The sequence below is a fragment of the Mustela putorius genome, unplaced genomic scaffold, assembly GCF_011764305.1.
Source record: "Mustela putorius furo isolate JIRA1106 unplaced genomic scaffold, ASM1176430v1.1 tig00003834_pilon_pilon_pilon, whole genome shotgun sequence".
Taxonomy (NCBI): domain Eukaryota; kingdom Metazoa; phylum Chordata; class Mammalia; order Carnivora; family Mustelidae; genus Mustela; species Mustela putorius.
Window position 1 is genome coordinate 47159761 of NW_025421987.1, and position 26486 is coordinate 47186246.

The window sequence follows — 26486 nt, forward strand, 5'->3', positions numbered from 1 at the left end:
ACTAGGAAGTAAGGCTAACAAGCAAGAAAATCAAGAAAAAGTGGCTTGAACAGTTAGTTTCAATCATAAGAGGGTCATTAATCAAAGGTGGTCTTAAGGGCACCTGAGTGGCTCAGTTGTTTAAGCATCTAACTCTTGATTTTAGGTTAGGTTATGATCTCAGGGTTGTGAGATCAAGCCCCGAGTTGGGCTCTCCCTTTACCCTCCCAAGCCTCCCTCTCTTTCACATGGGCTCTCTCGCTTTAAAAAAAAAAAAAAAAAAAAGGTGGTCTTAGAGACCTCTTAGGAAAGAGATGGAGAAAAGTGACACAAATACCACATACACTCTCAGAGGTACCTGGGTGGCTCAGTTGGTCAAGTGTCTGCCTTCGGCCCGGGCCATCATCACAAGGTCCTGAGATTAAGCCCCACACAGGGCTCCGGGCTCAGTGGGGAGCCTGCTTCTTCCTCCCTCTCTGCCCCTTCCCCTGCTCATGCTCTCTCTCAAACAAAATCTTAAAAAAAAAAAAAAAAGTACCACACACAATCTCTCTCCCCTCATTCTCTCCCTCTATCCCCCCACCTTTCATATGATACAAGTTATTTAGTATATGATAACATAACACGGTCATATTATATAATTATTATATATAAAGTAATACACGTAACTGCGTATTTCATAAAACTAACTCAATGCAGAAAATTTCTAGTCATCTGTCCTTACCTTTTGTTGGACTGAGATTCTGGTCAATAAATCCTCTCAGTTCTGCATTTGTAGAAGTCAAACCAACCTGAATAAAATAGTTTTAAAAATTAAAAACAGGATCTTATGTATTAAGTGGTCATTTAATAACCTATTTTACACTTTCTACTGAAGAACCATGTCAAATAATATAGATAGCCACATAAAAATGAATTAACCATACCACTGATACCAGAATTAAAAAGAAAACGTTGCTTAAAATGGGAAAAACAGAAACTGTCCAGATTAAGATGAAAATTAATGAAATAATGTCACTAGTGAACAGAACTGAAATCTACAGATTTTACTAATGGTTTTTTTGAAAGCAAGTAATGTGGCAGTCCTGAAGTTGCCAACAGATACAACACAATTCCGCCTTCATGCTGCCCTGAATTTTTACTGTTCATAATCACTACCTATAATGCTTTTCAACATTATGATATGTAATGGATCAGATAAAGACCATTAATACCACACAGTAAGGGTGAGATCTACTGGTCTCAAATCCAGCTGCCTGGGCTCATACTCTAGCTCATCAAGACCACTATGTGTGTGGTCATGGTGAAGTCACACAAGTTCTCTACTTCTCAGTCCCTTCAACTGTAAACTGAAGGATGCTAGAAGTGCTTACCAGTTTAGGTGCTAACCAGTTTAGGTTATTAGAAAGATTGAGATAGTTCATGTAAAGCATCTAGCACAGTGTATGGCACACAGTGCTCAATCATAGTAACCTTCATAACTATTAATATGATATCTGAGGATTATCTATAGCAAGTGTGTTTATAAATTTACCTTTAGACAACTTATTTCATTTAATGTGACAGCCACTGGACTTCTTGGAATCACAGAACTAAATACTGTAGTATCATCAGAATTTTAAAAACTTATTACAGAGCTAGGAGGAAAAAAACTCTCCATTTTTGAAAACTTGACATAAACAAGATTCCAATAACTGATTCTACTATTACTATTATGTTATTGTTTTAATCCATATAGATTTGTCATTTTCAAATATCAGTGCTAACTTGGTACCTCAAACATCCTTTCAAAGTACTAGCACATTAAAAATATTTTAAAGAACACAAAGCTTTATAACTTTGTATCTGTGCACTTAATGTTATTTTTAAACTACCCACTGCATTAGCAACATATATTGTTCAAGGGCACTCATTTGACACTTTAAAATTTCATAATGTAAGAACTAATTATTTCATTATTTAGTAATTCATATGCACTACTAGTAGCTGTTTCTTTCTGTCAAGAGATATATTACCAGAAATATTTCTACATATCATTCACATCATGGAAAAATAATTCTGATGCAAACCTATCTCTAGCATCTAATACTAAATTTTTATGATAGCAGTTGAGTGGAAGACATCTAAAATGCACCTTCTTAATTCTATGTAGTTAATGGTGCAGATACTTAATTCTATCTAGCTTCTTATAAGTATGTTATTAGAAATAAACCTTTTGCAATAAAATTTTAACAAATTACTACTACATGAATCTCCAGAAATGCTCACAAATATTAATGTTAAGTGTTCGATTTGTAGGGTGCCTGGGTGGCTCAGTTGGTTAAGCGCCTGCCTTTGGCTCAGATCATGATCTCAGAATCCTGGAATCAACTCCCACATCAGGCTCCCTGCTCAGTGGGGAGCCTGCTTCTCCCACGGCCTCTGCCTGCTGCTCCCTCTGCTTGTGCTTTCTCTCTCTCTCTCTCTCAAATAAATAAATAAAATATTTCTTTAAAAAGTGTTCAATTTGCAAATGCCAAGAGTTTACTATGGCATCACTAACATGCCTCTCTTGAAAAAAAAAAGCAAAAAAACCAAAAAACTTTTCTGCTAAAAAAGACAGAACTTTCATTAGTGTTCTACTGTAAAAAGAAAGCAAAGAAGGCAAAGACAGCCTTTAATAGTCCATGCTTAATATAATGTGATCATTTAATACACATATTACAATAATTTCAAAAGCATCAGTTTACATCTTTTTGTTATTATACAAAGATAACGGCAAAAACCTCAACTGAAACCACATAGTCACAGCAGAGAGTTCACAGTAACTGGGTTACTGTTACGTTTAAACACCTGCTCTTAATGGTCAACTTCTGCAGAGTGAAGCAGAGAATCAATGTGGAAACTTTTTAAGCAGCAGTACATCTGCATCTTAAAAACTAACAAATTATACCCTAAAAAGATAAAGGTCAATTGTGAGTCAATCAATATTTCATGCTAATTTTGGTCTAATAGATAAGGGGAGGTATTTGTATTTAGAGATTATATAAATACTACTAAAATTAAAATTTCGAAAATTTATTAATCTCTGCTTTTTCATAAACACTATAAAGACTCAAAGAAGATTATTTGAGAGCAGAAAAAGCTGGCTAGGAAAGGGATTTAAAAATAATTTTTCTTTCCTTACTCTATTTAAGAAGAATATAATAATAATAATGGTTCACAGAAAAAGTAAAAGCTGAACTCATTTTATGTAAAATTTTTCACCTAATAAGGTCCCGAGAGAAGTTTTCTGTCTGGATATTCAAACACTGTGCTGCATACTATAAACAGTCACTAAATGTCTGTAGAATAAAAAATATCCAAGCCCAATTTTCAGGGTTCAAACTTATTTCCCATTAATAACATTATAATTTCACTAACATTCAACATTTTAAATTGGTGAAACTGAAAGAAAAGAAGATTCAGTGTGAGATGATCTGTACACGGAGTTCAGCTCTGCCATCCACGAGCAAGGTGATCTTAGCAGTCACTGCAGATGGAGATGGCAACTCCTATGTGCATGACAAACTCAGAGAGCTTAGATCAAATTAAATAATTACGTGAATATGATTTAGTGACAAAGCAATACCCACGTGCAGGTTGTTATTCAGACAGTAATGACTTTAACTCTTCAACACTGACACAGACAATTCACAAAAGATAGATGCAACTGAACATACAGAACACCAATGTGACCCAACTAGCAACTAGAGGGTGCCTGGGTCGCTCAGTGGGTTGGGCAACTGCCTTCGGCTCAGGTCATGATCCTGGAGACCTGGGATCGAGTCCTGCATCTGGCTCACTGCTCAGCCGGGTCTGCTGCTGCTTCTCCTACTGATCTCTCTCCTTGCACTCTCTCTCTCTCCCTCTCCAATAAATAAATAAAATCTTTAAAAAAAAATTAACTAGCAACTAGAGAAATGAATAAACTACATACCATTTTTTTGCTGATTACATTGGCAAGACTAAAAAGAAAATAAAGGGAAATGGCACTCTCATACACCACTGATGAATATATAAATGAGTGCAACCTTCCTGAAATGCAATTTAGCAACATGAAACAAAAGCCCCCCAAAGCACACACCCTTCAGCTTAGCAATTTCCTAAGACTTTGCTTTATGGAAATAATCCAATGAGTAAGTAAAAATAAACAAAAAGCTAAAAAGAAAAGTAAAAAAAGAAAAAAGTAGAATTTACTTAATGGCCAATATCAGGAAACTGACGTAAGTCCATACAGCAGATAACATAAAACAGTCATTTAAAATGATGTTACAGGGGCGCCTGGGTGGCTCAGTGGGTTAAGCCGCTGCCTTCGGCTCAGGTCATGATCTCAGGGTCCTGGGATCGAGTCCCGCATCGGGCTCTCTGCTCAGCGGGGAGCCTGCTTCCTCCTCTCTCTCTCTCTCTCTGCCTGCCTCTCTGCCTACTTGTGATCTCTGTCAAATAAAATAAATAAAATCTTTAAAAAAAAATGATGTTACAGAGATATTAAGAAAAGACATTCATCAACAAGATTAAGCTAAATATTGGTTATAAAACAGTATGACCTCATTTTTATTCAAAATATTTATACACATTTTATTATACACACACACACACATTTGTATATATATCAAATGTCTTCCTAGGCAAAATTCTGCTGATAGTCTCTAGGCTAGTTTCTTTACCTGTATTCTCTAATTTTTCTGTAATGAGTATCATGGCTTACATATTATTTAAAAGATTCTTTGATGAGGCAAAAAATACACATCATATTGCCTTTCAAATCCTTTATTGTATACTATATAAGCTTGAGTCAGGACAGACCTGCATTTGTGGTCATGAAGAATATCAGTGAATATTAGATATGATTTGACAACAATTTTATCCCAGAAACAATGAATATATTGCCAGCTCTACAGACTTTCCTTTTTGCAAAATGATCCATCCCACAATCCACGCAGTTCCAGTATGACTGTTAATCTTTGAGCCTCAACTGTTGCAGAAGTAGACCCATGACTCAGATCTGGCCCACTTATTTCTCCACATCGGCTTGTCTAAGCATCTGGATCAAACAGGGTCAACCAAAAGAATTTGAAATGTAAGTGCTTAAAGGGAAAAGTTTCTTCTTTTCTGAAGTAAGAATTATAAAGACAACATATGGTATTCTGCCATCATATAGAGCCAAGAGATGGAAAAAGGGAGACAAATCCCTGACACCATCATTTGGTTCCCTTGTAACCAGATGTGTTTGAAGCCAGAGTACCACAGACTTTCCAGTTGTGTGAATCAATACATTCCACATTTTGCCTTAAGCTGTTTTAAGTAGGGTTTCTATCATTTGCAACCATGAGACCTACTATGGCATGGATTAGACAAAAATAACTCCTCACAAAAAACTGTTCTCATAAGAGATATGTAAAATGAGAAGCAGAAAATAAGGATGTAAATATCTGAATACGTGTTTAATGATGGCTCTGTAAGACCTGGGCAATCTCTTCCATGTCTAAGAGTTACTTACTTCTCAGTGGCATGAGACACAGTGGATCATTCCCTCCTCCCTAAAACACTTTCTTCACTTGGGTTCCAGATCATCAGGATAACACTACTTCCTTCCTTTTTGGTCATTCTTTGAGTCTCCTTTGCTGCTTCTCCTCCTCCCCAGATGCTGGAGAATCCCTGTGCTCAGACCTTGGGTCCTCAGGTATACTCTATCCATTCACATTCTATATAATCTCATGTAACCACTACTTGAAAATAATTTAATATGAAATGACTCCAAATTTCTGTATCCAATCCCAACAATTTCTCTGAGCTTCAGAGTCATTTATCAAGCTACCTAGCCAATATTTCTACCTGGTCATTTTTAGGTCTGTCAACTTTAATTAAAGTTCAAAATGACTGTTGAGTTTGCCACAAAAATCCCACAGTTCCCCCAAGAGTTTTTCTTCTCATTAAACAGCATAACCATTTATCCAGTTACACAGGTCAAATACTGAGAGGTTTTTTTTTTTTTTTTTTTTTTAATTTTCTCTGCCTTCATATCCTTATTACTCAATAACTCCTAACGGCTGTCCCTTCAAATACATCCTAGATCCAGCCACATTTCCCCATCTCCAATATCACTACCCCAGGCCAAATCACAATAGTTTGTTGTCTGAACTACTGAGATAAGTGCCAAATGAGTCTCTTGCTTCTACTATGCCTCTCTTCCATCTATTCACTCAGCAATCAGGACAAACTTTCTAAAATAGTTAAGTCCAGTCACAGCTGACCAGCAAATTTCCAATGGCTTCTTACTGACGTTTTAAATACACATCTATCACCCAGAATTTGAGGCTCCACACAATCTGGCTCCTGCTTTCTGTCTGACTTCATCTACCACTTTTCCTTGCTTACTCTGTTCCACTTATAAAATGGTCATCTGGCTGTTCCTTGAACAACTGTACATTTTCCTGCCTCTACCTAGAATGTTCTTTTCCCAGGTACTCATAAGGCTGGCTTCCTCTTCTTGGATTGAGACTCAAGAGCACTTCTATCTAAACATCATCATTTCCTTAAAGAGAATTCTTCTGAAAACTTAAGTTGAAAAACTCTCTCTCACTGCCATCATTCTCTCTCTCCTTCCCCGGCTTTACTTTTCATAACATTTATCATTATCTGACATTAGGTATGTATTTATTGTCTTCTCTCACTACAGACACTATAAGCCACAGGAAGGCAGGAGCCTAGAACAATATCAGGTACATATACAGGGGGTGGGGAGGAGAATGAATTACTTATGGCACTGTGAAATAGTATAATCCTTTCAGTAGGTATCTTGATAAAACATATTAAAAGCCACTAAAGTGTTCTTCTCTGTCGCAGAATGGCTAGTGAACTTGACTGGTTATTTTCAGACAGCCTATTTCAATTCTTTCCCACATGCGTCAGCATAGCCCAATCTGAGGCTTGACCTCTTCATGTCCCTAATTCTAAGATATCAAAAGAGATCACCTCACTTATCCCTCTCCCCCTAGGTTGCCATAGCAGAAAGAGAAACATGTTGCTCACTGTGTGATTTCTTCCAAATATACAAACAAAATAATCGGAGTATAATTACCACTTGTTCAAATGCTTTATGTTACTTTAGGAAAAATACTTTTTATATAGCAAATTGTACATATGACTAGAAAGATGATATTTGATTCAAGGTAGATTTTAATCCAAAATATGCTTGCTATTTGAATGTTAACCAGCTGTGGTTCAAGATAATTTTTACTTCCCTTTCTTCCTAAGGAGAAAAAAAATCAAGATAATATTCTGCAAGAAAATTTCCAATACACAGACTAAAACTTTGCTGCTTCTTTTCCCCAAACAACACATTAACAAATATACATATAGCAACCTTAGATTAAGGCAGAGTACTCCTGATAATTTATCCTAACAAAATTAAGTGATAATGAAACAATCTGTATCTGCTTATAGCTGCTTAGAGCATGTCAAAAGCAAGGTCAATAATAGGGAAATAGAGATTAATCATGAAGGATTTTGTTTTTCATGTTATTCTTTAGATGTATAATGGGCAGTATTTGGAACTATCTGTCTGGCTGAAAGGAGACCTTTTCACACAATAGATGCTGGCTTCTCCTAGTCATAATTAGGTTAAACCGCACATGAGTAGTAGCAGACGTCCACCCCAAGGAGTCTGAAATTGGAGCTGACATGGGCAGACAAGTCTGTCAAGTTGTCTTCATCCTTTCCTTGGCACCCCTCTGAAAAGGCTGGTTCTGTGACACATATATTGAGAGGCTGCCTAGAGAACTAAGGAGCACGATTCGCAGAGAGAGAGAGAGACAGAGTATAAAGCAGATGCACACAGACAAGCAGAGATAATATATGGAGACTAAACATTGCTTCAATTTCTGGTACATTTCAAATTTTTGCACCCAGGTCTTTCTGAAGGCCCACTAAATTCTTACTCTTAAAGTCTCTGAGACAGTCCTGTATCTTTATGATAAATTCCCTTTTTAAAGTAGCAAAGCTGATTTCTATTATGTACAATCAAAGATTCCGACATCATAATGTGGGAACAGTAAAGCAATTATAAGTTATTTCCCTATATGTTGCAATATTTATTTTCTGGCATAATCCATCACAGAACTGGAACAAAATCTATTGACACAGTCAGACAATAAGAAAATAACCTGAAAGGAAGCTGATTCAGAAATAGAAGCCTTGAGCAGAGGAAAGAAACTGAATAGCTTCTCCAAAACATTGAAAATCTAATGTCTCCTCAGGAATCATTTCATGGAGGACAGCTAAACCATATCTCAGTGTACATACTTCCTTGAGTAAGTCCACAAAAAAAAAAAATTGGGCCAAAGAAAACTGATTTTCTCAATAAGGCAAGTAAATCTCCAGCAAGTAACAAAACAAAGACTTATACAGTACCAAAAAAGGAGAGAGGTGGGGAACTTTCTAGAGATAGCAATTTTGCAGCTGTTGAGAAGGTACAACTTGGCAGCAATTTATAAGAACACTATTGTGCCCACTCAAGTGCTATATTCAATAGCACTGAAGTCGCTATCATTTTTTACATAAACAAAGACAATTATAAACTAATGCCAGTAAATTGAACTTGAGTAATTAGAATAGTGAAGAAAAATGTGCATAGGAAAAAGTACAACTCATTTAAAAAATACTTACATTTAAAAATTTACAATACTTACATTTTTTGCCGTCATGTCAAATTGTATTCGATTTAAAATTCTGTAAAGCCATTAAAAAAAAAAACTTCGTCTTCAGTAATTCTTTAAAAGAACATCCTGTTAAAGGGGGAAAAAAGAGGGAATAGTAATGTAATAATAATAATGGGCAATGTTTATGTGATATTAACCATGTGATATGCACTGTTTAAGTGGATTATTTAAATTAATCCTCGCAAAAACACTCTGAGATATGTACCATTTTAATCCTCATTTTCCAAATAAAAATTGGGGCTTGCAGAGTTTAAATATCCAACCAAATCAACTCAGTTAACAAGTGATAAAACCTGGGCTCTGAAATATCATACTATGTTCCTTTAGATAACACACTAAAAGAAACACTAGGGCTTCTTGAAGAAATAGCCAGTTCCAGGGTTGGGGCAAGAGATGTCCAAGATAAGACTAGAACACTTTATTGTATCTACAGTAAGGAAGAGCTCAAAAAACGATGGAGACATATTAAAAGTATACAGGAGTCAGCTTAAAGGGCCTACAACTGCACAATTTGTAACAAGTGGGCACCAAAGTATACACTGATAATAACAGATTGTAATAGACTATGAACTCTTTGAATAAAATAACAATCCAGGACTTCATACTGATAGAAACAAATAATGAGGAAGAAGGGAAAGCTCTTCTCTGCAATATTATACCAAATAGTAAATATAAACGAATGATGCAATGAGAAAACCACCAATTTGTAAACATCATAATAATACCTGATTAGACAAGGATTATCATAGATACTAAAACTCTAGTGGGTGAAAAGTTGGTAAGAAACAGGATATTTACATAGTCTTGAAATATCACCCCACAAAATACCTATTCATTCTAATTTTACAGTGAAGAAATCTGGCACCACATAGCTAAAGTGATCAAACCTACCTAATGACCACTAACAATGACACAAACTAACATGCATCTCCACAAGTGCACTGAGATGGATAGAATATCACTTCTGAGATACTTCTACCCAAAGCATAATCTAATTCATGAGGAAATAGCAGAGATATTTAAATTGAGCGGCATTCTATAAAATAAAGGACTGAACTTCTTAAAAATTTTTGTGTCATGAGAAAAAAGGAACCTAACAACCATTCCAGGTTTAAAAAGACTAAAGTCACATAAAAATTAAATTCAACACAGGATCTTCAACTGGGCTCTGGACCAGAGAAAATAACTCTTGTGAAGACCATTATCATGGCAAATGGAAAAACTGAAATATGGTCCACAGACTAGATAATAGTATTGCTTCAGTGTTTCATTTCCTGCATTGATCAGTTGTGGGTTTTTTAAGTGAGTGTTCCTGTTTTTAGAAAAAGTACACCAAAATATTTACAAGTGAAGAGGTATAATAATAGCAATGTACTTTCGAATGATTAAAAAAATATATAATCTGTATAAAGAAAGTGGGAATGAGGGGCGCCTGGGTGGCTTAATGTGTCAAAGCCTCTGCCTTCAGCTCGGGTCATGATCGCAGAGTCCTGGAATCGAGCCCCGCATCGGGCTCTCTGCTCAGCAGGGAGCCTGCTTCCCCTCCTCTCTCTCTGCCTGCCTCTGTCTGTCTACTTTTAATCTCTGTCAAGTAAATAAACAAAATCTTAAAAAAAAAAAAAAAAGAAGAAGAAGAAGAAAAAAAAAGTGGGAATGATAAACCAAGTATGGCAAAATGTCAACAACTGGATAATCTGGGTAAAGGGTATTCAGGAGTTGTGTCCTATTTTTGCAACTTTTTTCTTATTTTACATTGTTTCAAAATTAAAAATTTAATAAGACATTTAAGGGGAAGGAAAAAATAAAACAATTTTGAAAAGATCATAAACAATATGGTTTCAAGAAATGGAGGCTCCAACTGTCTGCCTCATATACTAGAAACCGAATCTACAAGTAAAACTTTGTGGATGGAATAAAAGGCATTTTTACTTTTTAATAAAACACCAAATTTACAAATTTTCAGGGTGCCTGGGTAGCTCAGTCAGTTAAGCATCGGACTTCAGCTCAGATCATGATCTCGAGGTCATGTGACAGAGCCCTGAGTTGGGCTCCCCCCTCAACAGGGAGTCTGCCCCTCTCCCTCTGCCCACCCCACAAAGCTCATGTAGGCAAGTGTGCTCTCTCTCTCTCTCAAAAACAAATAAATCTTAAAAAAAAAAAAACCCAAACCCAATAAACTTACAATATTTCAATGATAAAACATAAATTTAAAAATCCCAAGTAAGACCTGGAGTACCACTATGATTTTCACTGTCCCATGATAGCTGTAGATTTGTTCACAATGTCTGTCACGATCTAATATGAAAATTAAGTTCCTATGCTAGAAATGTTTCACATTCACCAACTATTTGTTATTTTCTCTTCAGTATTAAAAATATCAGATAAATAATAAAGCACAAGTTCCTGACATCCCACTCACTAAACTACCTAACAGAGGCAGTATTACACAGATTATGGTCTCTGACCACAACACAACTAAGTAAGGAATCAGCCATTTTAAATAAAGAGTTAAAAATCATATATTTAAAAAAATAAAACTATATTATTGCTCAAACAACCCATGAGTTAAAGAAATCTGAAATATTTAGAACTGAATGACAATGAAAATAGCAGTAAAGAATAACAGAATATTAAGAACGGAATGATAGTGAAAATAATAAAACTGGCTGGCTTAGTTGGAAGACAATGCACAACGCTTGATCGTGGGGGCTATGATTTTGAGTCCAATGTTGGGTGTACAGATTACTCAAAAATAAGTAACAGATAAACTTTAAAAAAGGAAAGAAAAAAAGTTCAGGTGAAGTAGTACTTAGAAGTAAATTTGTATTTCTCTTCATTCATGAGGCAATCAACTTAAAAGCTTAAAAAAGATCAGTGGGAACTCCAAGATACTAGAGAGGAACAAGAATTGATTATTTAAATAGAAAAAAACTAAAATAACAGTTGGTTCTAAGTGTCCTGATTGAAGCAGGCATCTAATAAATAAAGCAACAGTGTTAGCAGAGTGAAAAAAGCATGGATTTTTAAAGTTAGGCTCAATCTCAGCTTTGACACGTACTAGCTGTGTGACCCTGAACAAGTGACTCAACCACTTTGAGTTTCAGTGTCCTCATCTGAAAAAAAGGTATACTGAGTTTTTCAACCTTGTTAGCAGTAAATTACATACAATCTGCCTAAATGAAAATCTTCAGATCCAAGTCAGTGTGACAAAAGCCCTACAGTTCATACATAAACACCAAACACTCCTAAACACAAAAAAAATCAATTTTACATATTTCTAAGAGTACCTTCTGACCTATGAAAATGTAGTTATAACAAAAAACAATGAAGTGTTTTCCATCAAAGTCCCCGTCAAATTTTAGAAACCTACTGTATCTAAGGCAGATATGGTTTGCCTACCCAGTATCTTATCCTCTTCTTCCTTAGGAGAAGTTGAAGGTGGCAATGTGCCCAACTTAAAAAAAGAGTACTACATTCTCAGTCTCCCTTTCAGATGTACTGACCATAGGACATAATTCTAGTCAATGAAATATAAGCAGACATCATTGGGCTGGTGTACCAGATTCAGCTAGTAAATGCCCTTTTTCCCTTCTCCCCATTTCTTCACTCCAAAATATAGTTGTTATGGTTAAAGTGGCTTGTCTCCATACCTCTGCTTCACTACAATATTCAGTATTCCATACAGTATTCTATCTCCTAACGGCTGAGCTTCTGGGTGACACTGTGATATTTACCCAAATTAAAAAAAAAAAAATTTTTAACAGACTTGTTACTATTTCAGCACACAATAGCAAGTGGTGACCAATAAAATACTGCTTAGGCACGTTAATGAGCCACATTAACAAACTTAATTTTTCTTAGTATTCTTTGTATCCTTTCACCAGAGCTAAGTACAAATTAAGAACCTCTAAATGCTACCTAAATGATAAATGCTTGAAATGATAAAATGTTTGGCATGGATTTCCTTTTTTTTTAGAAAAAAGAAAGAGTAAATTTTACTGGAACATCTCTGTGCCTCAATTTCTCCCATCTGCAAAAATAGTAACAAATAGTACATCTACTTGAGTCAATACATAAAAAATTGTTAGGACACTGCCTAGCAGAGTATAAGCCCACAGTGTTAGGGTTTAAAAAAGCAGTTTGCTGTTTTTCATGACAAATTAAGGTTTCTTCTTCCAAAATAAGTAATACATAACTCACGTGTAGTAGAAGTAAAAAAATAACCACACCATAAATCTAGTTTTTTTTTTTTTTAAGATTTATTTATTTATTTGACAGAGAGAGAGATCACAAGTAGGCAGAGAGGCAGGCAGAGAGAGAGGAGGAAGCAGGCTCCCCACTGAGCAGAGATCCCAATGCGGGACTCGATCCCAGGACTCCGAGATCATGACCTGAGCCGAAGGCAGCGGCTTAACCCACTGAGCCACCCAGGCGCCCCATAAATCTAGTTTTAAAAGGAAATAAAATGTTTAATTATGGTTAGAAAAACTTTTCTAAAATTAACAGAAGTAAGCAATAACTTTAGTCATTAATTTATTTATCCAGCAAGCACTGAACACCCACTATGTGCAAGGCATTCATCTAGGCACTGAAGACATCCTAGTAGATCAGAGAAACAACAAGCATAAACTTTCAAAGATAATTTAAATTATGTAAAATATTGGGGCACCTGGATAGCTCAGTTGGTTAAGTGCCTGCCTTAGGCTCAAGGTCATGATCTGGAGACCCGGGATTGAGCCCCACTTCGTCAGACTCCCTGCTCAACAAGGAGTCTGCTTCTTGGGACGCCTGGGTGGCTTAGTTGCTTAAGCAGCTGCCTTCCACTCAGGTCATGATCCCATCGCCCTGGGATAGAGTCCCACATTGGGCTCCTTGCTCGGCAGGGAACCTGCTTCTCCCTCTGCCTCTGCCTGCCTCTCTGTCTGCCTGTGCTCGCTTGCTCTCTCTCCCTCTATCCCTGAAAAATAAATAAATAAAATCTTTAAAAAAAAAAAAAAAAAGGAGTCTGCTTCTTCCTCTGCCCCTACCCTGTTACTGGTTCCTCTCTCTCTCAAATAAATTAAAATCTTTTTTAAAAAATTATGTAAAAATACATTAAGATAAATGTTATAAAAAGAAATGGGATTATGATAGAGATCTGCCTCATTCAATTAAAAATGAAGTATGCTGTACTGGTTTTGAGTGAGAGTTTATAGCCTTTAGCTTAGAAATACACATTTCTAAGTATTTTTAAAGCTTTTGCTTTTTTTAAAACATTATTTTTAATCTAAAAATTATTTGTAACATATGACTTAAAACCCAAGTGTCCAGAAAGTAAATAAACATGGCACTGGATGTTTCAAGAAATTGCCATCTTTGCTGGCACTGGTGATTCTCAATGTGCAGTCATGTGCACTGATGCATTATGTTTTATCCAGGCTCAACAATCGTACACTTTTTCCTGTGACCAAGTTCTTCAGTTAGTTAAAAAATAAGTCGGATTTCTTCTTCCAGTTTCATGAACACATTATGTCAAGCTCAAAAAGTCAATCTTTGTGACCTCGCCATCTGCCATATCTCTTGTCAGTTTCAGACAATGCAACTCCCACAGATGGTCTCAAAATGCAAGAAGCCCCTTTCCTTTCCAATCACAATTTAGCATCTCTGGCCACAAAGCCTTTTAAAATGGTAAAAAAAAAAAAAATGATACAATGGCAATCAAAACACAGAGAAGAAATAATTATGGATAAATTTGTAGAATTCACATCACCTGAATTAGGGTATGTAGACTTTCTATCACTACTGAAAAAAGAGGCTATAAAAAATTACATTTCAGCAAAGGCAGCATATTTAAATGAAAACATTACTAATTTTAAAAACATACCCATGTTTCAAGGTCTGGAAAATACACAAAACAATAAAATAAGAAAAAAATATCAGCCATGGTTCCAGCTCTCAGAGGCAACTACAATAAGTTTTTGACATACCTTCCTTCAGTGTTCTCTTTCTGCACTCTAACTTCAGATAACTGGTATTAATGAGAAGATATTTTTCATAGTAAGTGATAATAAGTAACTCTTAGGGGAAGAAGATATCTAGGCACTCTCCTAAATGCTTCACATGCATGATCTCACATCATTCACACTACAACTCTATCAGATAAGTATTACTGGTCACAATTTACAGTTGACAAAACTGAGCTTTAGAGAGTTGAAGTAATTAGCCCAGTTAACCAACTGTGTAAACGGTAATGCCAGAGTATCAACCTGGGATCTCAGACCAGTAGACATGTTCTTAAGCACCAATGCTTATTTACATAAAATATCAGACTTGAGAGAGGTACAATACATAGATTCTCAAAACAGAACAAAATTTGTAATTACTATTACAATATATCCATAAGAGGATAATTTACTATATCCAAAAAATCCTTCAAAATTTCATGTGTCACGGGTCACATACATACCTTTGGGTCAGATTTTAATCCTCTTTGGTTCTGTATTTTAAAAATTATAATATTAAATCAAAATTTCTTTACTTTTAAGTATATGATAAATTTTATTTTTCTTTTTACAGTTACATAATATTCCTTTACATTATAATACCATATTTTAATGACTCAATCCTTAATGTTTGACCTGGTCTCCTGACTACCTTTCCACCTCCGTGTTGATTCACTTCCCCATACCCTTCCCTAATCTAGTTCCCTGTCCTCTGCTGTCAGTTACTCAAAAACATCCTCTTCCTGACTTAAGGCCTCTGCACGTGCTATTCCCTTAGCCTGGAATATTCACCACAGGTTAATTCCTCTTCCTTCAGATCTCTTCTCAGTGTCACTTCTCAGGGAAAACTATCTCTCTCCTGATACCAAGACTAGGTCAGGGGTCTTCCTCTACTAATTCTCTCCTACCTTCTCCTTTAACTGCACACACCAGGTTGTCATTATCTATTTATTTGTGTGATTATCAGAATGTGGTCTATCTCTGCCAACTAAAGTATTAAGTTTCATAAGGGCAGTGACCCCATCTGTTTACTATTATATACCAGTGTCTGGCACATGTTTGGAACTCAAGTGAAAACTTGTTTGTTTTTAAGGCAATATTTACTTAATGAATTACAGACTCAATATTTTATTTTCATCTTTTAATAATATGATAATCTCATTGAATAATGAGAGCAGTAAATGAAAAGACACATAAACACATAACACATTCATGCATTTGAAATGTCATTAAGCTATATAGCAGAATTGTGACAATTTCCTACCATGAACAAAAAGTCTTTTGGAGCCAGCATTGTATTTGTGTTTAATTTTTAAAAAAATTATAGTTGAAATATTTATAATAGGGTATACTTCTTTGATTTCTTTCGTTTCGTTTTGAAGGGGAAAACAAGAGTGGGCAAGAGTATGGGACGCCTGGGTGGCTCAGTCAGTTAAGCAGCTGCCTTTGGCTCAGGTCATGATCCCAATGTCCTGGGATCGAGTCCCACATCAGGCTCCTTTCTCAACAGGGCTAGCCTGCTTCTTTCTCCCTCTGCCTTGCCTGCCACTCTGGCTGCCTGTGCTCCCTCCCTCTCTCTCTGATTAAAAAAAAAAAAAAAAAAAAAAAAAAAAAAGAGTGGGCAAGAGTAAATTCTGAAAAACACCTTTACTAAAAGCTGCTCTCCCACAGAACCAGCAACATTTTACACTTAAAAAAAAAAGGAAAAGAAAAGTGCTTTTATGTCTACTGCTCACTTCTTTTTAAGATTTTATTTATTTATTTGACAGACAGAGATCACAAGTACACAGAGAGGCAGGCAGAGAGAGAGGAGGAAGCAGGCTCCCTGCCAAGCAGCGAGCCCAATGTAGGGGCTCGATCCCAGGACCCAGGGATCATGACCCCAGCCGAAGGCAGAGGCTTTAACCCGCTGAGCCACCGAGGCGCCCCTACTGCTCACTTTTTTAAGTTGAAAAATTTTTCCAGATTTACTTAAGTTGAAAAATTTTTTTCCAGAGTTACACAAGCCTTTACCCAGGACTCTCAACAATGATAAAACTGATTAATACTATAAGCAATCAATAACAACTTTTAATAGTCTTCTACAAATGTGTAGTGAATAATGAATAATGTTTCAGCACTACTCATTCACTTACATATTCAATAAATACTTACTGCCTGCTGAATGTCAAACATCAGGCTGAGCATTAAAGATATTATGAGAAACGACGACAGTCCCTGCCCTGGTGGAGCCTACATTTTCACTATGAGGGTATCCAGTATACATGAATTTCATAATTACTTCATGACGATTACTGTTAAGGGCTACTACAGTAGATGAAAAAGATGAAAAGAAAGCATGTAAAATAAGGGATGGGACTCCAGTAGATTTAGAGAAGATTACTTTCAGGAAGTGAAATTTGTGCTGAGCTCAAAAAACTCAGTAAACCACTGGCAAAGAGAGAGGGTTCATCAAAGCCAGAAGGAACAACCAGCTTAGAGGAAAGCTCATAGGAAGAAAAGCATATGTGAAGTTCCAGAAACTGAAGAAAGATCTAGAGACCTGAAAACAGGGCAAAAGAGAGGACTGCTAGGAGATTAGATGAGAGCAGAGAGAAGAGAAGGTACATGGCGAAATGTCATCATTGGATTCTTTTCAAAAATTAGATTAGTGGGAAGCCTCAGAAAGATTTTAAGTAGGGAACCAAACCTCTGAATCAAAGGAGATACTAAATTATGTCCACCAAAGATTAAGTAAAAACTATCTGCATCCTAATTATTTAAAACCAGCAATATCAGCTATATTCTAGAGTTCTTTAGTAACTGCAATGTTCACTCATTTCTTGTACACATCAGGTAAATTTATATTCATCATCTATAATCCATTTATCTAACAAACAACCTTACCCATCGAAACAAAACTCAAAGCATTTATGGGTCCCCAGCTCTCTAATTAGCTCTGACAAAACCCCTGCACTAGTCAGTAATTAATAAGGAATTATTAATTAATAATTATTAATAATTAATAAGGAAGTCTTCAGGCCTTCCTTCATGTTATTAATTTTAATAAACATAAAATTCTTGGTAAATTTGCCTATCTTGATTTTTAGGCTTCAAGCCAATTATACCCAGTAGAAAAGATGTGGTAATAAGAAACAAATTGGTTAGAACGTGTTATAGATGGGAACATTAGCAAAATAATTCACAACTGACAGCTTAATACTAAAGGAAGATTAGACATACAATTACTCGTCACCACCTAAATTCACTGAAGTAGAATGGCTCCTGACAAAATCCAGTTAATAACATGTTCCTTACAAGCGCTTCTATAATAAAACCTAAGCAATATTTTTTGTTTCAAACATTTCATAGATTGTAACATTCTTGACTAGTTTTCTTACTTATTGAAAACAAAAATCTAAGAGAAAACGTATTTCTGTCCTGACCAAAGAAACAATATTTGAAGATATCACATAAATTTAAGACAAAATCACATTTCAAATCCTGCCAAGACCTAACAGAAAGTTTCTTTTACACGAAGCAGCAGAAGCCAAATTTTAAACCATTAAATTGCATGGATTAAATCACTTGTTGCACATGTGCTCTTTAGCAAAGTTGCATTTCCAGATCAACACAGCTTTACATTAGTAATAAAAATGTTAAGACTTATCCCAACTTGACCCATCACAACAGACAAGATGAGTTCTTAAAATATCATATGGGTAGTAATATAAATTTAGATAAAGTACTATACAAAGAACTCACAAGCATCAAATGTTCAATTTACCCAAGAGTCTAAGAAGACAACATGGGAAGCAATCAAAAAGAAGCAGTGTGTTATTGTGGGAATGCAAGTTGGTGCAGCCACTTTGGAGAACAGTGTGGAGATTCCTTAAGAAATTAGAAATAGAGCTACCCTCGGACCCTGCAACTGCACTACTGGGTATTTACCTCAAAGATACAGATGTGGTGAAAAGAAGAGCCATATGTACCCCAGTGTTCATAGGAGCAACAGCCACAATTGCCAAAATGTGGAAAGAGCCAAGATGCCCTTCAACAGAAGAATGGATAAAGAAGATATGGTCCATTTATACAATGGAATATTATGCCTCCATCAGAAAGGATGAATACCCAACTTCTGTATCAACATGGACCAGACTGGAGGAGATTATGCTGAGTGAAATAAGTCAAGCAGAGAAAGTCAATTATCATATGGTTTCACTTACTTGTGGAGCATAAGGAATAACATGGAGGATATTAGGGGAAGGAAAGGAAAGATGAATTGGGGGAAATCTGAGGGGGAGACAAACCATGAGAGACTGTGGACTCTGAGAAACAAACTGAGGGTTTTGGAGGGGAGTGGGGTGGGGGGTTAGGTGAGCCTATCGGTAGATATTAAGAAGGGCACATATTGCATGGAGCACTGGTTGTGGAAGATAAACAATGAATCTTGGAACACTGAAAAAAAAATTTTTTTTTAAAAAAAGGAGCACTGTTTTTACTGGATCATGTCAATCTTCCTTAAATTACTTTAATTTATAAGTTTCACATCTTAAAAATGTTGAATCATCTTATCTAAGAATATTGTATATACTTCCATTAATCAAATCTGCTTTATGCCCTTGAGAGATATCTAAATTATTCCTTACATAGGTGTTATGGGTTGAACCGTGTCTCCCCAAAAGATAATTCAAGTTCTAACCCCTGATACCTATGAGTGTGACCTTATTTAGAAATACAGTCTCCGCAAATGGAAACAAGTTAGGATGAGATCATACTGAAATTAGGATAAGCCCTAACCCAATATGACTGGTGTTCTCCCGAACGGGAGAAATGACAAAGAGAAGTTAGCTATGCAGAGATGAAGGCAGAGACTGGAGTTACACTGCCACAAATCAAGAAACACAAGGAGCTACCAGAAGCTGAAAGAAGCAACGCAAGATCCTCTCTCATAGCTTCACAAGAAGGACGGTCCTGCCAACTCTTTGATTTTGGACTTCAAGCTTAGAACAGTGAGAGAATAACTTCCCGTTGTTTTAAGCCACCTACTGTGTGATACTTTTTTATGGCAGCTGTAGGAAACTAACACACTAGGTTTCATACATGTCTTGTTATATTCCCAGGTTTTGGTGTTGTTTTAGCTTAACAGGTTCTTCTGTCATACATGGAATTCTCCATCGTAGCTTCCAACCTGTTTATACGTAATAAAGTTACAGATTTCCATTTGCTAATTTTATAATCTCACCACAGAACTGAATTTTTTACCATCTGTAGTTTTTCAGTTGACTCATATTTTTCAGGTATAAAATTATATGAAAATAGGGATTGTTGGATCTTTCAAGTTCATAGAACAATGAATGTAGCCTGATTACAAATCTCTCTTTCAACTTCCCAAAACAGATATAAAATAAACAAGGAGAATAAATAAAACCACACAGGACCCACGACTTCAACACTATCATTCCTAGGAGACAGAGATTAGAGCAATTTTCAAATTACCTGTAAGTAAAGGAAAACAAATAATTCCCAACAAAATCCCATTGCCTGCGTACTGTAAGCCTAGGGATGCAGAGAGGGAAAGGAGGGAGGCTAAAAAGACTCCATGAAAAAGGGCACATGGGTATAAGGAACTCAGAGAGGAAGCACAGAAAGGACTACCCCAGAGAAACAGTAAAACAGTAAAGGTAAAACTACTGAACACAAGGTTAGGACCTAATAGTTCACAGCCCTAGTGATGTAAAAGTATCTACAAACAGCTGAACCACCAGTGGCTGCCTCTGAGGAACAGAGCTTCTGGCGGTGAGTCAGGTACACAGACAGAAAAGATGGAAGCTCTTGCAGCAAGGCAGTTAACATTAAAAAAAAAAGGTAATTAAAAAGAGGAATTATACAGCCTTCAGAAACAAGACACACCAATCCTTCCTCTACCTCTTTCCCTCACCACCAAACCCATAAATTCATATAAGAAACTGAATAGAGGAGGGAAGAGTGACAGAAGAACTCTCTAAAACTCTAAAACTTTGTCCACAGAATGCAGAGACACAACAGCAAAAGCAAACTATATGCATACAAAAGTACTGCAAAAATCAGAAAAATACAAATGGAATGTTTGCTATTGATAGTTTTCTCTCCCAAAATGGACCATGGAGCCAGGGAAAACTAACACTCACTTCATATTGATTTAAATACCCTCAAACAGGGACGCCTGAGTGGCTCAGTGGGTTAAGCCTCTGCCTTCAGATCAGGTCATGATCTCAGGGTCCTGGGATCAAGTCCCGCATCAGGCTCTCTGCTCAGAAGCAGGGAGCCTGCTTTCCCCTCTGTCTCTCTGCCTGCCTCTCTGCCTACTTGTCATCCCTCTCTCTCTCTCTGTCAAATTAAAAAAAAAAAAAAAAATCTTGAGAACCATAAATACCCTCAAACAAAAATTTGCAGAAAAAAACTTTAAGTCAGAAAGACAAAAACAAAGAATAAAAATGGACCAAAAAAAGAGAAAGAAATTTAAACAGAGTTGATGGAATGCCATAAAGAAATGGAATAAACAGTCACCTAGGTGGCTCAGCTCAGTTGGTTAGGTGTCTGACTCTTGGTTTTGGCTCAGGTTGTGATCTCAGGTCATGAGATCGAGCCCCATGTTGGGCTCCATGCTCAGCGGGTAGTCTGCTTGAGATCCTTTCCCTCCTTCCTCTGTCCCTCCCCCTTCTTGTGTTCTCTTTCCCTAAAATAAACAAATCTTAAAAAAAAAAAAAAAAAGAAACAGAATAAAAGACCAAAGACCCTGAGAGAGAATAGATTTTAATGAAAACACAATAAAGGATGGTGAAGAAAAGGAGGAAAATGATAAAGAGAATGAAAATGACATAAAGAAAGAAGCAAAAGGGTCAGAGAGAAACTGGCTGAATGAAATGGGTAACAGGAAAGGAACATTAGTATTATTGGTGCCCCTAATGAAGAAAATCAAAACAATGGAACAGCACTAATATTAAAATTATAACATAAGGAAACTTCCCGGAAATAAAAGGGCTTAATCTACATGTTAAAAAGGCCTACCAGATACTTAAGAAAACTGACCCAGAATGATTGACTGTGACACATAGCCCAGTAAAACTGTTTAAAGACAAAAAAACAAAAAACAAAAAAAAAAACTTCAGGGCTTCCAGGCAAACAGAAAAAACAATTCACAAAGGTAAAGGTAAAGGTAAGGAATTAGACTAGCAACAGATTTCTCAAAAACAACATATAGAGCAAGATAATAGTAGAATAGTATTTTCAAGAAACTTCAGGAAAGAAAATATAAACCAAGGATATTATATCCTGCTAAGCTGTGTACTTCAAGTTTCCAGGACATCAAAAAACTGTTTTGGGGGTATGCTCCTTGACGATGGTCTTGGGAATGATTTTTTTTTTTAACTTGACACCAAGGGCAAAGGCAACAAAAGCAAACACAAACAAGTGGGACTATATCAAACTAAAAAGCTCTGCACAGCAAAAGCAGCCATCAACAAAATGAAAAGCCAACCTACTAAGTGGGAGAAAATATTTGAAAACTATATGTATGATAAAGGGTTAATATCCAAAATGTATTAAAAAAATCATATAGCTCAAAAGCAAAAAACTCTCTGATTTTAAAATGGGAAGAGGAACTAAATAGACACTTTCCCAAAGAAGACATACAGATGGTCAACAGACACATGAAAAGCTGCTCAACATCACTAATCAGCAGGGAAATGCAAATCAAAACCTCGAGAGATCACCTCACAACATTCAGAAAGACTGTCATCAAAGACACAAGAGATGAGTGTTGGCATGAATGTGGAGAAAAGAACGCTTGTGCACTGTTGGTGGGAATGTAAATTGGTGCAGCCACTATGGAAAACAGTATGGCAGTTCCTCAAAAAATTAAAATTAGAACTACCATATGATCTAGCAATCTCACTTCTGGATATATATGCAAAGGAAATTAAATCACTAAAATCATTATCTCAAACAGGTATCTGCAGCCTGATGTTCACTAGAGCATTATTCACAATAACCAAGACATGGTCAGAAACAATCTAAATGTCTATCAACAGATGAATGGATAAAGAAAATGAGGTAAATACTGAGAGGGGGTGGAATATTATTCAGACTTAGACAAAGAAGGAAATCCTGCCATCTGTAACAACATGGATGACCTTGAGGGCATTATAGTAAGAGAAATAAATCAGAGAGAAAACAAATACTATATAACCTCACTTCTGTGTGGAATCTAAAAAACCTCAACTCACAGAGACAGAAAAGATTGGTGGTTGCCAGAGGCAGGGGGTGGTGGGGTTGGGCGTGAATTGAGAGAAGCTGGTCAAAAGGTACAAACTTTCCGTTATAAGTTATGGGGATGTAATGTATAGCATAGTGGCCATAGTTAACAATGCAGTATTGCATATCTGAAAGTTGCGAAAAGAGTAAATTTTTAGAAGTTCTAATAAGAAGGGGCACCTGGGTGGCTCAGTGGGTTAAGCCTCTGCCTTCGGCTCAGGTCATGATCTCAGGGTCCTGGGATCGAGCCCCGCATCGGGCCCTCTGCTCAGCAAGGAGCCTGCTTCCCTCTCTCTCTGCCTGCCTCACTGCCTACTTGTGATCTCAGTCTGTCAAATAAATAAAATCTTAAAAAATAAAAATAAAAGTTCTAATAATAAGAAAAAAATTTGTATTAACTACACGAGGTGATAAATATTAATTAAACCTATTGTGGTCATTATTTTGCAATATATACATGTATCAAATCATTAAGTTGTACACTTTAAACTCATGTACTGTTATATGCCAATTCTATCAATAACTCAGGAAAAAAAGTTTGGATATGGTGGAACCCAGGGAATACTATAGATGTGTGTCCTTTCTGGGCAATCTATTAAAGGATGAGCTTCATCTAGCCAAAACATGCCTAGAAAATTTTTCAAGAGGACTACCAGTGAGCATTTTATATATTCAATTGTAGAGGTAACACTAAAACAAGACTGGGATCATAGAGTGAAGAACAACATGTAAAAGTACCTGCTTTGACAAAGTATAAAGAGAATACAACTAAAAGGTGGAACAAGCCACGAGAGAAAAGGAGGAAAATAAGGATTATTGATTGTTATATATAGTTAATACGTACACATCAAAGAATATCATTTAAAACTGATTGTAAAAAGTTAAGTTTAAAAAAAGGAGATAAAAGTCACTATAAAAAGTATTAATGGTACTAGTAGAATAAAAATACAGACCGCCTGAAAAAAAATATCTGTATCGTCCCCTGGAAAAAAAATATATAAACCTTCCTAAATACCAAAAGAGATGCTTAAAAAAAGCAAAGAGGGGAGTGCCTGGATGGCTCAGTTGTTAAGAGTCTGCCTTCAGGGGCGCCTGAATGGCTCAGTGGGTTAAAGCCTCTGCTTTTGGCTCAGGTCATGATCTCAGGGTCCTGGGATGGAGCCCCACATCGGGCTCTCTGCAGAAAGCCTGCTTCCCCTACTCTCTCTCTGCCTGCCTCTCTGCCTACTTGTGATCTGTCTGTCAAATAAATAAATAAAATCTTAAAAAAAAAAAGAGTCTGCTTCAGCTCAGGTCATGATCCCAGGGTCCTGGGATCAAGTCCTGCACACATCAGGCTCCCTGCTCAGCAAGAAGCCTGCTTCTCCCTCTCCCACTCCCCCTGTTTGTGTTCCCTCTCTCACTGTGTCTCTCTATGTCAAATAAATAAATAAAATCTTAAAAAAAAAAACAACGCAAAGAGAACATATAGCGAACCACAGTAAATACAACAGAATGCACATAGTAATGATAAATAGTATGTGGCATTATAAGATACATAATATACTGTATTTGTGCTTTATCAGGATTGATTTAATAAATGGTATTTATACAACTGAATATCCACCAAAAAGAAAATGCAGAAAATTCCAACTATCTTATATTCTTTTTTTTTTTGAGAAAGAGAGAGGGAGTCTAGCATTCAGGAAGCTTCCCAGGGAGTGCTCATATGAGACACAAGTATAAGGATGAAAAAGACATGAAAAGGGAATGAGGAGAAACTGACTCAGTGAGGGTACACCTGGGGCCTTAGCTGATATTACATGGAACTTGGGCTGGGATGCCCTTCAGAGCTGTCCCAAATGGAGGCAAGTTGGGTTACTGCTGCTGCTTCTTTGTTTTTAATCTTTGCTTAAAAAAATTTTTTATTTTCTAGATTTTATTTATTTATGTGACAGAGACAGAGAGCACGAGAGAGGATGAGAGCGCCCAAGGCGGGGGTAGGGGGGGGTGGGGGGAACCCTGCAGAGGGAGAGGGAGCAGGCTCCCCACTGAGCAAGGAGCCTGACATAGGTCTCGATCCCAGGAGTCTGGGATCATGACCTCAGCTGAAGGCAGACGCTTAACCAACTGAGCCACCCAGAAGCCCCTGGGTCGCTTCTCATATCCCTGCAGCACCCAGTCAGTTCTCATAGGATTCCTCTGAGAGCAAGCCTAACCTCAGGTAAGAAAGTGCCAGTACTCAGTTATGAAGAGCAGATCTGGGCAGAGTACTAGAGTATCCACTATAATTCTACAGCAGTGAAAATTAATTAAACACATGCCACAACACAGGTAAACCTTGTAAATGTAATGTATTTATATACCTTTCAAAGTGACATATATAAGTCACTAATATCACTTAAAAATATACACTTAAGAATAAAAATATAAGGGCTGCCTGGGTGGCTCAGTGAGTTAAGTGTCTGTCTTTGGCTCAGAGTCATGATCCCAGGGTCCTGGGATCAAGCCCTGCAACAGGCTCCCTGCTCTGCAGGGAGTCACACCACCCCCCACCCTCCTGCGACTCTTGTGTGTTCTCTCAAGTGAATAAATAAAACTTAAAAAATAAAAATAAAAATATAAGAAGCACACAAGAATTACAGATACCAAATTTCGCCTCTCCATGCAAAAGAACAAAGGTTCTTTTTAGGTTGGGGAATAGAGAAGCCTTCAACATTATGTTGGACTGTATAAGGAGAGTTATAGGTTATAAAGGGGATTAATTTTATCATTCCATATACTTATTTACTTGTATATCTCAAACATTTAAGTCAAAAAAAGAAAGAAAAGAAAAATAGTAACCACGTCTGTGTCTTTTCAAACAATAAACCAATAAAACACTTACAAACTTAATCAAGAAAAAAAGAGAGAAAACACAAATACGCAGCGTATGAAAGGATTAAAGAGAAAAAATACCACAGAAGCAGAAGGAATTTAAAAATTTTAAGAGCTGGGGCGCCTGGGTGGCTCAGTGGGTTTAGCCGCTGCCTTCGGCTCAGGTCATGATCTCAGAGTCCTGGGATCGAGTCCCGCATCGGGCTCTCTGCTCAGTGGAGAGCCTGCTTCCCTCTCTCTCTCTCTGCCTGCCTCTCCATCTACTTGTGATTTCTCTCTGTCAAATAAATAAATAAAATCTTTAAAAAAAAATTTTTTTAAGAGCTATTTTGTTCAGCCTGGAGCAAATAAATTGAGAACCTGAAAAAAAATGGATGATTTTCCAATAAGATATGTTACCAAATTTGCCTCCAGAAAAATGAGATGATCTAAGTGGACTAATTACCATAGAAAAAAATAAAACTGTCAAAGTGTTGCCCATCTAACTGGCAATGGGGCCCATACTCTTTTATAGATAAGTTTTAACAAAAAGAAAAATTATATTTTTACTTATTTATTAATAATTAATTTAAATAGTAGTGCTTTTTAACCAAAAGCTAAGACAGGCTTTTAAAGATGTTAAAATATATTATATATTCATTATAAAATAGTTTTC

General features: G+C 36.5%; 1 protein-coding gene across 5 annotated transcripts in view; it reads right to left on the reverse strand.

The window, feature by feature from the left end:
* Positions 1-26486, reverse strand: part of TFDP2 (transcription factor Dp-2) — a 174407-nt gene that overhangs the window by 112930 nt on the left and 34991 nt on the right. For 4 of the 5 annotated variants that reach the window (XM_045088463.1, XM_004754491.3, XM_045088461.1 and 1 more), the window contains exons 2-3: positions 8691-8786; positions 704-770 (exon numbers count right to left, since the gene is read on the reverse strand). In XM_045088463.1, the coding sequence (XP_044944398.1) occupies positions 704-770; positions 8691-8705 (82 nt within the window). In that variant the 5' untranslated portion in view covers positions 8706-8786. Of the gene's footprint in view, positions 1-703; positions 771-8690; positions 8787-26486 lie in introns of those variants that run through there. The other variant, XM_045088464.1, reaches the window with a different exon arrangement.